The sequence below is a fragment of the Phacochoerus africanus genome, chromosome 9, assembly GCF_016906955.1.
Source record: "Phacochoerus africanus isolate WHEZ1 chromosome 9, ROS_Pafr_v1, whole genome shotgun sequence".
Classification (NCBI taxonomy): domain Eukaryota; kingdom Metazoa; phylum Chordata; class Mammalia; order Artiodactyla; family Suidae; genus Phacochoerus; species Phacochoerus africanus.
The window spans coordinates 95,400,046-95,412,334 of NC_062552.1; the positions used below are offsets into that span (position 1 = coordinate 95,400,046).

Consider the following 12,289-nt stretch of genomic DNA (forward strand, 5'->3'; position numbering starts at 1 on the left):
ACAAGGTAGAATTTTTTCTTCATTCCTAGATTCTATTTCACTTCCTTTTAGCCAAAACCAATGAATTCCAATATCTATTTTTTCCACTAATGCCCTACCTGTTCTCATTACAGAACCCCTAACAGTCATTTATCAATGTCCTTTCTTTACTCTTTAGCACTTAGTTATGACAATTAATATGAAACCTTTAAATCCCCTTGTCTTTCTAGATTATAGATAGCACTGGCTATTTTCTAAGTGACAAATAAGACATAAAGTATTTAGCAGAGAGGCTGGCACACATTACATGCTAAATAAGTATAAAAAATGAATAACTAAATATAAGATACCTGTGTGGAACAAGTTATTTACAGCAAAACAAAGAAATACAATATATCACCCAAAATGAGCAACTAGAGTTGGACATGTGCTCAGAAATTGCTAACACTCAGTTTTCAAATTTTTATTTTTTTTATTTTTTATTTTATTTATTTATTTATTTTTGGTCTTTTTTGCCATTTCTTGGGCCACTCCTGAGGCATATGGAGGTTCCCAGGCTAGGGGTTGAATCGGAGCTATAGCCACTGGCCTACACCAGAGCCACAGCAACGCGGGATCTGAGCTGTGTCTGCGACCTACACCACAGCTCACGGCAACGCCAGATCCCCAACCCACTGAGCAAGGCCAGGGATTGAACCCGCAACCTCATGGTTCCTAGTCGGATTCATTAACCACTGCGCCACAACGGGAACTCCCAGCTTTCAAATTTTTAGATGAGCTCCAGAAATGGTGGCCTGCCCTTAAGAAAAGGGACAGAAAAATATAAAAATGCAACTTAGAAGCAGCACTTGCCTTGGAGCAACGGGCCCTACTTAAGAGTCTTCACTGCCAAAGACTAACCAGGCAGCTATGGGCAAGTCACCTTTCTACTTCTCTACTCCCTTTTCCATAAAATGAAGTTCTTTCCATCTCTTTGATTTTATGAGAAAACAGGAAGAAATAAAAAAGGTTACCTTCTGCATTATTTCCCAAGTTTCAGTCAATCATGATGACCTTTTGATTTGTGCCATATCCACACGACACATTCTTTTACTTTAAATTGACTTTTTAAAATTTAACCTCACCTGGGAGTTCCCATTGTGGCTCAGTGGGTTACAAACCCGACTAATATCTATGAGGATGTGGGTTTGATCCCTGGTCTCACTCAGTGGGTTAAGGATCCGGCATTGCCACAAGCTATGGTGTAGTTTGCAGAAGAGGCTCAGATCTGGCATTGCTGTGGCTGTGGCACAGGCTAGCAGCCACAACTCCAATTTGACCCCTAGCCTGGGAACTTCCATATGCCACTGGTATAGCCCTAAAAAGACAAAAAGAAAAAAAAATTAACCTCACCTTGAGCAATAAATCCATGAAAGATATTTTATTTTATATTTATATTTTCTACCATGTGTAAAATCAATGTGCTATTAAAAATGTAAATATTCACTTCAAGATCACCTAAAACCAGCCTATATACCCACACTTTATATCACTTATATACCCAAGAGTAACCTAACCTTATTACTTAAAAATTTTAAAGAACAGGGGAGTTCCCGTCGTGGCGCAGTGGTTAACGAATCCGACTAGAAACTATGAGGTTGCAGGTTCGGTCCCTGCCCTTGCTCAGTGGGTTAACGATCCGGCGTTGCCGTGAGCTGTGGTGTAGGTTGCAGACGCGGCTCGGATCCCGCGTTGCTGTGGCTCTGGCGTAGGCCGGTGGCTACAGCTCCGATTCAACCCCTAGCCTGGGAACCTCCATATGCCGCAGGAGCGGCCCAAGAAATAGCAACAACAACAACAATAACAACAACAACAAAAAAGACAAAAGACAAAAAAAAATTTTAAAGAACAGAGAATAGAAATGTAATTTCACATTGACACAGTAACCTAAGGGTTAATCCTAACAGATCAATATTCAGTTTTTTAATTATAAGAAAAAATGCTATTAATATAATGTGGGGCACTAAAAATTGAAAACGAAAATTTTAAAACAAAATCAGTTCCTTTTAACCTACATAATCTTCATTTGAATATAAGGATTTTAGTTCCCTCAACCTTATAAGTCTTTAAAATTCATACTAAAAAAATGAGTAGAGCAATTACTTCTTTCTTGAAACCATGTAAGAGAAAAGGAAAGATCAAAATGAGACTAAAAAAATGAGAAAAGCAATTACTTCTTTCTTGAAACCATGTAAGAGAAAAGGAAAGATCAAAATAAGCACTCTTTGTTTATTAGCAATGAAAGTACTCTTCACCTTGCTCAAAGCACAAGAAAATAAATGCATCCACTTCCTAACTCAGAATTCAGAAAGCAGTATCCATTTGCCTCAATTTACTGGTCAGTAAAGTTTCCCTGATCTATATGATTCCAACTGTACCTGAAAACCAAATCTATCAATAATCAGTGAATGAGCACATACCTGTACCTGGCCTGACACCTCCTTTCAGTGTGCCAGGATACATAACTGAAGGCTACTGCTCTTCTTTAGAACTCTTAATATTAAATCAAAAACACATTGACCTGAGTCAAATCAGTGGTGATCCTTTGAACAATACTGAACACACAGACTTTTTGATATGCTTATAATGTCCAATAAGACTAGTGGTCATTAGTTAAACCTCACTAGGTTATTTAAAGCAGAAGTGACAAACCTAGGTATAATTCTAAATTTGCCAATCTTTGACAGATATCAATTAGCTGACTGAAGAACAAGTAGGAAAAAAAAATGTGTATCTATAAAATATCCATGTTATAATCTTATCCTTATGACATGTTCCCTATAATTTATCATAGCAATGTCCTCGAAAGCTATTATCTATGAGCCTCTTTCTTTCCCACTAAAGCTCATAGACAAGGGGATTTTTGTTGTATTAAAGACCACAATCTAGAGAAAAATCAAATATCTATTAAAGTGTCATTAAGCAGAAGAAAAAGTTAAAAAGGGTCATGCACTGTTACAACTGAGAAGTAAATGTTGCTAAAATGCAAGCTTAAGAGGCTGATTTCTATCTGATTCATCATCTCTGTTCTTCCCACAGCTCCTGTCTTATAAACAGTATGCACTCAAAAACTATTCATTGAACTAATAGACCAAAGAATAAAATTTAATGCCTTCACAGGAATGAATTATCAGTAAAAAGAAAAAGCCCAGAAGAAAAAGCAAGAACTGATTTCCTAATCTCCATGTCAAAATGTACTTATTACAAAAGTTTTTTAAAATCAGAAATCTGCCCTGGCACAACACTGTGAATCAACTATACTTTAATAAAAAAAGAAAAAGAAATCTGCCCTGCTGTTGGCCCTATTTCTCTTGATAAATTAACCCCCAGACCAAGGAATTCATTCTAATTAAACATATGAGAAGTTTTAATAAAACGAGACTTTAACTGGCTAAAGGCACAAACTTTACCTGTAGATAATACACTCTCACACAAAGTTATCTACAAAAAAATTGATTCCATAAAATGAAATATAACTCGTAACTGGGCAACAGGAAATGATCATTAATTAATGCGTTCCAATTAAGCATACAGTTATTATCAAAGCTATTACTTGAAGCTTAAAATTATGCTTTGATGACAATATTGGAATTTAGATTATTCACAAAGTATTTCTAACAATTCCTCTCCTTGAGATCATTCTCAATTTTTCACACTGCACTGTGCCATGTGCAATGTTAGATGTTGAGTGTCAATCTCCTAACATCTTTTTGTGAGGTTCAAGTTAAACAACAGTAATAACAGTTAAGACACTAGCAGCAACCAATGCTACAATGGCATGATCTAGGCCCTTGTGCAAAGAACATTATAAGTGTTATTTCATTCAATGCTCTACAACCCTGTGAGGTATTACTGTCTTTATTATATGGATGAGGAAACAGAAAGGATAAGTGACTTATCAAAGGTAACCTAGTTAGCGAGGTGATGTTCACCCCCAGGCACTCTAGACTCCAGAGTTCATGCTCTTATCTCTATCAACTGTGGATGCTTATAATGATCAATAAAGTCAGAGACCCATATGAAACAGAAATAGGACTAAATAGTTAGCCCAATTATAAATATTATGACCAAATAATTAAATACCTCTCCCCATTCACAACTTCTACTTAATTAGCACTTTGAAATAGTATAGTTGCTGATGCTATTTGAAAAGCTTCTGAAGGTGCTTTTTCTACATTTAGTCACACACATTAAAAAAAGAGATCAGGGAGTTCCCGTCGTGGTGCAGTGGTTAACGAATCCGACTAGGAACCATGAGGTTGCGGGTTCGGTCCCTGCCCTTGTTCAGTGGGTTAACATCTGGCGTTACTGTGAGCTGTGGTGTAGGCTGCAGACTCAGCTCAGATCCCGCGTTGCTGTGGCTCTGGCGTAGGCAGCTACAGCTCCAATTCGACCCCTAGCCTGGGAACCTCCATATGCCCCGGAAGCGGCCCAAGAAATGGCAAAAAGACAAAAAAAGAAAAAGAAAAAGAGAGATCATAACCTCTCTTTGTAATTCAAAACTTCATACTTATGGGTTATTAATCTGCTTAGCTCTACAAGTTCCAGTGCTTTAAATATCAATTCAGGGTAAACAATATTACAGCAACTCTCATCCCAGAGAGCTGAATACTTCTGTTTACTGCTAGATTCTGTTTACACAAACCATTTACAAGATACCAGAAAGCAGAGAGTTATCATCCAAATGAGGTATATACAGAGCTACATTCTGATTGGTCTCTCAGTCAAATCAGAAGATGTTCATCTTCTTCCCCAGGAAAAAAAAATAAAAAGACTTTGAAACAAACATACAAAAGACCCCATAAGCAAAAGGAGAAATCTAAGGGGCAACTTAAAGAATTAGATGCAACCAAAGACTTAAAAGGTAAACCCAGGCAGGCTAACCCTTTATATATGTGTCCTAGCATAACCTCCTTGATGTTGTTAGGAACTCTGGTAAGTAGCACTTCAACACACAATGTTGTTCATTATCTCTCAAAGAAATAACACCCATAAATATTCCAAGATGAGACTGCAAGCATCGAGCATAAGCTATCCTTTACAGAAAGTAATGTTCATTCAAACCCTATAGTCCACAAAGTACCTTCACATGCGACATATCACTGAATACCACCTCTGTGTTGGGTAGTAAGGGCAACTTGTGATCCAAGTTTACGGCTGAGGCGTGAAGTTTTAACTAAAGTCATACAAAAACTTGTGGCTGGTAGAGCCTCCAATATATCGTGTGACACCCAATGCCAATTTCCACACCATATTATGCCTCCTCATTCCTCATCAAAAAGTCACAAAATTCTCCTGTCTGCCCCACTGCACATGTTCATTACCAGCACTGTAAGAACAAGTGTCAGCTAATAATGACACCATGAGTTAGAAGTACAAAGGGGAAAGAAAACAAACTCAGCATTTTTTTCTGAGTGGCCTGGCACTCTGTTCAGCACCCAGTCTAAACTCTGCCTAATGTGGCTCTCACAACAGCCCTACAAGTGGGTGCTGCTTTCCCATTGCTTATATCAGGAAAGAGAGGCTTAGCAACTTGACTAAGGTCACGCATTAAATGACACAGCAGTGATTTCAACTATGTGTATGCTATATATACCACACTGCTTTACATCATATCACAATAGTGCCCTTTTCTAATCAACAGTAAAGAAAAATACTTTTTGGGTTAAAATATTTCTATGTTTCAAAATGTCAAAAATCCATCCTCCCCCTATGGCTGTCAAAGTCTCACTTCCCAGCAGGGCACCTTTTCTCCTTCCTGGTTTTCTCTGGCTTACTCTTGATATCTGCTAGCCTCACTGTACCCTAGAAAAGGCGATAGTTGTTAGAACAAAAAAAGCAATGATGTATCCTTAACAAAAACAGCATTTCCTAAGGCCGGGGGAGTCATGTAAACATTTGTGCTCTCCGTCTAAGTGAATTCTATCAAATAGTGTATATCAGAAGAAATATGAGCCTGCTTGGAGTTCCTGCCATGGCTCAGTGGTTAACGAATCCGACTAGGAACCATGAGGTTGTGGGTTCGATCCCTGGCCTTGCTCAGTGGGTTAAGGATCCGGTGTTGCCGTGAGCTGTGGTGTAGGTCACAGACGTGGCTCGGATCTGGCGTTGCTGTGGCTCTGGTGTAGGCTGGAGGCTACAGCTCTAATTAGACCCCTAGCCTGAGAACCTCCATGTGCTGCAGGAGCGGCCCTAGAAAAGGCAAAAAGACAAAAAAAAAAAAAAAAGACATATGAGCCTGCTTACACAATTAGAAAATGGAAACAGTGAACAAACTATCAACAATCTTTCATTTAAAAAAATTATTTTTCTTCCAGTTTTACTGAGATATAATTGGTACAGCACTGTATACGTTTAAGGTGTACAGAATAATGACTTGGCTTACATACATGATGAAATAATCACAGTAAGTTTAGCAAAAATCTATCATCTCATGTAGACACAAAACTAAAGAAATAGAAAATTTTTTTTCTTGTGATGAGAACTCTAAAGATTTGCTCTCTTAATTTTCATATATAACATATGGCAGTGTTAATTATATTTATCCTGTTGTACATTACACATCACATCCCTAGTACTTGTTTATCTTATAATTGGAAGTTTGTGCCTTTTGACTGTCTTCATCCAAATTCCCACCCCCCTTGGGTAACCACAAATCTGATCTCTTTTTCTATGTAACAATCTATCATTTTAATTACCACTTTCAAGGGCTTTAACCAATCCAGACAAGATACAAGAACTACAACAAAATGCTTAAGAGTAATCTCATTACCATCCCAGAGGCTGGCATCCCACCAAATTATGGTGAAACATTAGGTACAGACAGCAAGCATGTCTCCTATGTGCTCCTCCCCTCAGGTATTAACTGCTAAAAAAGGACAAGACAGATAAAATGTAAACATGACACCTTAAATAGCTTTAATTTTGGGAAGGATTCCCCAGAACAAAATTTAATTAGCTTTAACAAGTGAAAGTAGATATATGATTCCCAGAGGGGCTTCCTTATCTGAAGCAAACAGGAGGAACTTTCTATTAGTATTAAGTTGTACTCAGAATAGATTGTGAATAGCAAGCAGTAAGGCTTTTAACCAAAACTCTGTGTTCAGGGAACAAGGAAAACTAACATTATCTGAGCTAAACTAGAGAGCCAGGTGGAAAAGCCTCCCGGAAGGACTAGGACCAAGTACAGCAGTAGATAAAAAGGAAACAGGAAGAACTGAGCTAGAGGGAAATGTGAGGGAAAGGCAGAGGAGTAAGGTGCAAAGAAGGCTGGAACCCAGAAAGCACTGTGGAGATGGGCAACTCAGGCCTAGAAAAATAGAAATAATGTCTAGAACCAGGTTTGCCAGAGCCTGCCCCTTGGAAAGGCCCCTGCTCTTCCACAAACTAAAATTAAGATAAAGGAAATGAACTGGCCAAGTCTAGAGAAAATAGGGTTCATTTCAGACACAGGGGAAGGTACTGCACAAGGATAACTGGTAGAGGATGAGAGGCAACTCTTTAGCGCTTTTTAAAAAAGTGTTAACTTTAAATGGATGAATTGTATGGCATGTGAATTACATCTTAATAAATCTGTTATTGTTAAAAAGCATGTTAAATTGAACAACGTATGACTGCATTTATGATCAATCAACATGATTAGTTCAGTCTATAAGAGCAGCCCCCAATTCCCTCACCCAGGAGGTTGAGTTTACTTGTGTCTGGAAACATCTCTGATGGAACATATCCCGTCTGGAAAGGAGACAGGAGTATGATGAATACAGAAGCAGCAGCAAGGGAAAAATTTTGAGAGCTCTTTTAAAAGCTCTTTCCCCTTTTTTGCCCCTGGAATTTTTGGCCTTGTGGGGGAAGGAAGCTTTTGTTTGGGGAAATGCCTTTAAGTGGAATATCAGGTTTCTTTGGCAGATGATCCTGGGCCAAAATCTACCTAGTCAAAGAGAAAACGATCTGGGGTGGAAAAGTCAAGTTAGTCCTGGAGAAACCCCAGGAGGTTTATCATGAAACGTTCACACAAGTCTTATCTCTGCTACTCCCCAAATTGGCCCGCATGCCCCGTGTCACTTCCTAGTGCAACTCGTCAAGAAGACGGATGCTTTGCCATGATCCCAGAAGTTTCTGGCGAGCTGCCCACTGACGTAAATTAGAAAACCATTCTGGGACTAGCCTGGGTGAAGCGAAGCGCCACGTCCAGTGCTAGGCTCTCGCTTCCTCCCTCTCGATGTAGGAAAAGGGACGGGGTAGGGAGGGCAGAAAGCGAGCGCGAACGCCAGCTCAGCCGTCTTCGCCCTCCGCCCCTGAGCCGGCTTTCGGGGGGGCCGCCCTCGGCTCCAGCGTACCCCATCCCCATTCGCCCGCCTTGGGCCCACGACCCCTGGGAGGAGCGCGGCAGCAGCGAGCGCCCCCACGGGCGGCAGGCGCACCTCCCCCGGGGCAGCTGTCGCCGCCACCCGCTCGGCCCCGGCCTCCCCGGGAGCAATAGGCTATCGATTCAGCTGCCTGTCGCTAGGCGCCCCGGGAGAGCGAGGCCTACACCGCTCGGCCGGAGCCCCGGCCTCGATTTCGCCACTTTCCCCACACCGGAGGGGGAGCCCGGGGGCAACCAAGGCCAGCTAGGCGGGAGGGAGGAGGTGCGGAGACCACCTGCAACGGCAGGCGCGGGAAAGGGGGTGCAGGAGCCGGGCTCCCGCCAACAAGTCTCCCGGGGTCTCCCACTCCCCACCCCCTGGCTCACAAGTTGCGCATTTAAGTTCAGACCAGTGGCCCTTTGGCCTCCAGAGCCCTCGGCACTCCCGAATCATAAGAAAAACACGACACGGAAGAGGCCACCCCAGACCCCGAGGAGATGGAGCCGGGCCCCTGAGGGGCCCGTCACCTCCCCTCCACTCACCCCTCCAGCGGCCGGCCCTGTCACCGCCCGGACCCAAGGCCCCTTGCCCGGACGCCGGCGACAGAGGCTCGAGCTTCCCCCCCCCCCCGCCGCCTCCGGCGCCTCGGCCTCCTCCCCCTCTAAATCGTCCAAATGCCCCCCGCACCTTTTAAAGTACACGGAGGAAGAGTTTCCCATCAAACTTTGTCAAGCAGTAACCTCGCCCCCCTCCCCGACCCACACTTTCAGGGCAGTCACCAGGAGAGAGCACTTTACACTTGGGATAGGCGAATTAAGGACCTGTCAACCATTTTAGGTCTTTTATTTTATAGAAGACATCCTCTCCTTCCCCTCCCTCCCTCTCTCCCCGTGCCAAGGTTTTAATCTGACACCCAACCTTCCCACCGCCGAAGGGAGGGGGGGTGAGGAGGGAGGGGGTGGGGACGGAGGGCAGGAGGAGGGTAGCGAGGGAGAGCGGAAAAGGGAGGTTGGAAGGGGCCGCAGGGAGGGGAAGGGGGTTGATTTACCTGAGACCAGCCACTGGCCTCCATTGTTGGAGAATTCAATGGCATTGACACAGCCGAAGTGGCCGAGGAGGTCCTTCTTGTAGAGGTTTCTGCAGCCTCGCAGGCGTCTCCTCTGAAAGTCCTGAGTGAGCAGGGGGTCCCCATGCAAGCCCCGCTGGGACAAGAAGCCCACCACTGACCTCATGCTGCCCCCCAGGCCAGCTCTCCTCTTCATGCTGGAACCGCCGCCGCCGCCGCTCGCGCCGCCGCCCCTCCCTCGGCCTCACGCGCGGCCGCCGCTCTCCCCCCACCCGGCCCTCCCCCCGCGCTGCGATCCGGATGGTTCTTTAACCAGCCATAGCAGACGGAGCGAGGTGTGCAGACACTCGGTGGCGTTCGCGGCTTCCTGACGGTCCCCTCCCTCCCCTTCCCCCTCCTAGGCTCCTCCTTCTCCTTCTCCGCCCCCTCCAGCAGCTGATCCTCAGCTGCGGCCGCGCTTCCGCGATGCGCGCGGCCCTTCCGCCGGCCGCGGGGGCCGGGAGAATGCGGGTGGCAGCGGCCCCTCCCCCGCCGCGGGCTCCAGGCGGGAAGGACGCGGGCTGCTGGCCTCGAGGCGGCGGGCGGCGGCTCGGCTGTCCCCGCGCCGCAGCTCCTCCCCGCGCGAGGACCCGAGTCGCGCAGGGCGGAGGCCCGGCTGCACCCCCTGAGCGTTGCACTCTGTGAAGTTGGAGGCGCGCAACAATCAAAGTGGCCACGGGGCTGCGGACTCGCCTTACTCCCCAGGCGGCCGGCGGTCCGTCGCCTCCCGGAGGGCCAGCGCCGGGGCGAGTGCGGCTCCCCGCGCTTTTTTTCGGTCCGGAAAATGCAGCCCGAGATGGCAGAGAGGTGGAGGGAGGACTGCGAGCACAGGCTCCGATCGTCCTCCCTCAGTTCACCTCTTCCTGGGGCCGCCCGAGCCCTGCCCACGGGAAGGGAACCAGGAGTTAGGACTGGACTCTTGGGGTAAGGTTGCTTGGGGTTCCCCAAAGAAATTTCTAGCACTACCCCTCCCCCTATTCAGTTCTCTAATAATTTTCCCTTCCTCCAGCCATTCAGTGAAAAAGGCTAAACCGGGTTCCCTCTGGTAGATGATAAAGTGGTATCAGAGAAAGAGAGGGGGCGGGGAAGGAATTCTTAAGAACTGAGAAGAAAATTGCCCAAAACCGAGTTGAGAAGGCTCACCTGCAAGACATGAGACGCATTATTCAAAAATAGCAATTTATGTTATTTAATTGGATGCGGTGAGCTCCCCTTCAAGGTCTTGAGTGTAGAGCTCAGAAGCTGAACAGCTGTTAACCAGCAGCTGCATTCCAGGCCCGAAGTAGCTGCACGTCAATAGGCCAGGAGCCTCCGCGTTCCCCCCCTAGTGAGGAGACTGGTTGTTAAGTGCTTTGGACTTCTACTAGGTACAGTAAAAAGTCCCCTTGTCAGTGTATTTTTCCCGGAAGCTATCCTCTGTCATTAAACGGTAATAGGCTACTAGAATAGGCTGTTGTCAGTTTTGCCCTTTCAATTTAGCAGGAATTGCATCCTCTGTCAGAGAGAGCACATGAACAGTCAGGTATACGCACCGTGAAAGAGGGGCTGTGAAGAGGACCCCCATCAAGCAAAATCAGCTACTTCTACTTTTTGTACAAGGACAATGATAAGATGAATCATACTCATAACAAAAATGCAAGTAAAATGTTTGATTTAAAAATCAACATTATAACAAATGTTGCCAAACATCACAGAAATTCCCTAAATTCCAGGAAGTATGGTTTTAATGGAATATTTCCCTAAACAGGAAAATATGTAATACTTTCCCTTAAAAATTTTAATTTTCAGAGTGCTTCATAGTGTTTATTCATTATAACAGCACCATAAAGATCAGTAGTGGTATACCGGCCAAATTATAATCAATGTCTTTTCATCCTAGCAACCAATGTCTTTTCTTCACAGCAATGTCATAATGTCATAGTATGTATGTAATTAAACATGTCATTATATAGGTATGTTCCGCCATTCTGCTGTTAAGCTCTCTGAGAGCAGGGACCATGCCTGTTCTGCTCATGGATTTATGTCCAGAGCTAGCACATACTGAAACTGAGTAGCCACTTAAATATTGCAAAGACAGGGGAAGGTGTTTGTTTTTTAGGACCATATGGGGCAGCATGTGAAAGTTCCCAGGCTAGGGGTTGAATTGGAATAGCCACTGGCCTGGCGTACGCCACAGCCACAGCAGCACGGGATCCGAGCCTCCTCTGTGACCTACACCATAGCTCTCAGCAACACCAGATCCTGAATCCACTGAGCCGAGCGGGGCCAGGGATCAAACCTTCATCCTCTTGGATGCTAGTAAGATTCGTTTCTGCTGAGCCACAACGGGCACTCCCCTAAATATTTGTTGACTACATGAATGAAATCAGGTAGAGAGGAAGAATTTGGAGGGGAAGGAATAACTTCAGTTTCAAATGTTGAGTTTGAGGTGTCTGTACTTCATTCCAGGGGAGAGGACTTTAAAGCCAGTTTCCCATCTCACTGTTCCTTTGCTTGACCTACTCAATCCACACATTCAAAAACAGGGAGCCCTCTGGCTCCTTCCGATCCAAAGAGCCTCATTTATACCTACTTTATTTTGCCGGGGTGAGGAAGATGTTTACAGTAATGATGTGGTTGAAGTGGCCTTTACTGTGGCCATATGTGACACCCTCCTCTCTCAAGCACATATCTCTTCTCTACAATTTTAAATATGACTTGCTTTTCCCCAATTCCTGGAATAAGTGTCCCATTTACCTCAGCCTAAAAATAGAGCAGGATCTGGTAAGAAGCCAGCCCAATTCTAAGACCTTGCTGGAAACGTCCTTAACTATTCAGTGAC

The 12,289-nt window shown here is 44.6% G+C and overlaps 1 protein-coding gene across 2 annotated transcripts in view; it reads right to left on the reverse strand.

Moving 5' to 3' along the window:
- The window catches only part of DCAF5 (DDB1 and CUL4 associated factor 5), a 93,922-nt gene extending 84,138 nt beyond the window's left edge, over positions 1-9,784 (reverse strand). The window contains exon 1 of one of the 2 annotated variants that reach the window (XM_047797564.1): positions 9,412-9,784. In XM_047797564.1, coding sequence (XP_047653520.1) covers positions 9,412-9,625 — 214 coding nt within the window. In that variant the 5' untranslated portion in view covers positions 9,626-9,784. The remainder of the gene's footprint in view (positions 1-9,411) is intronic. The other variant, XM_047797565.1, reaches the window with a different exon arrangement.
- Positions 9,785-12,289: the final 2,505 nt, after the last annotated feature.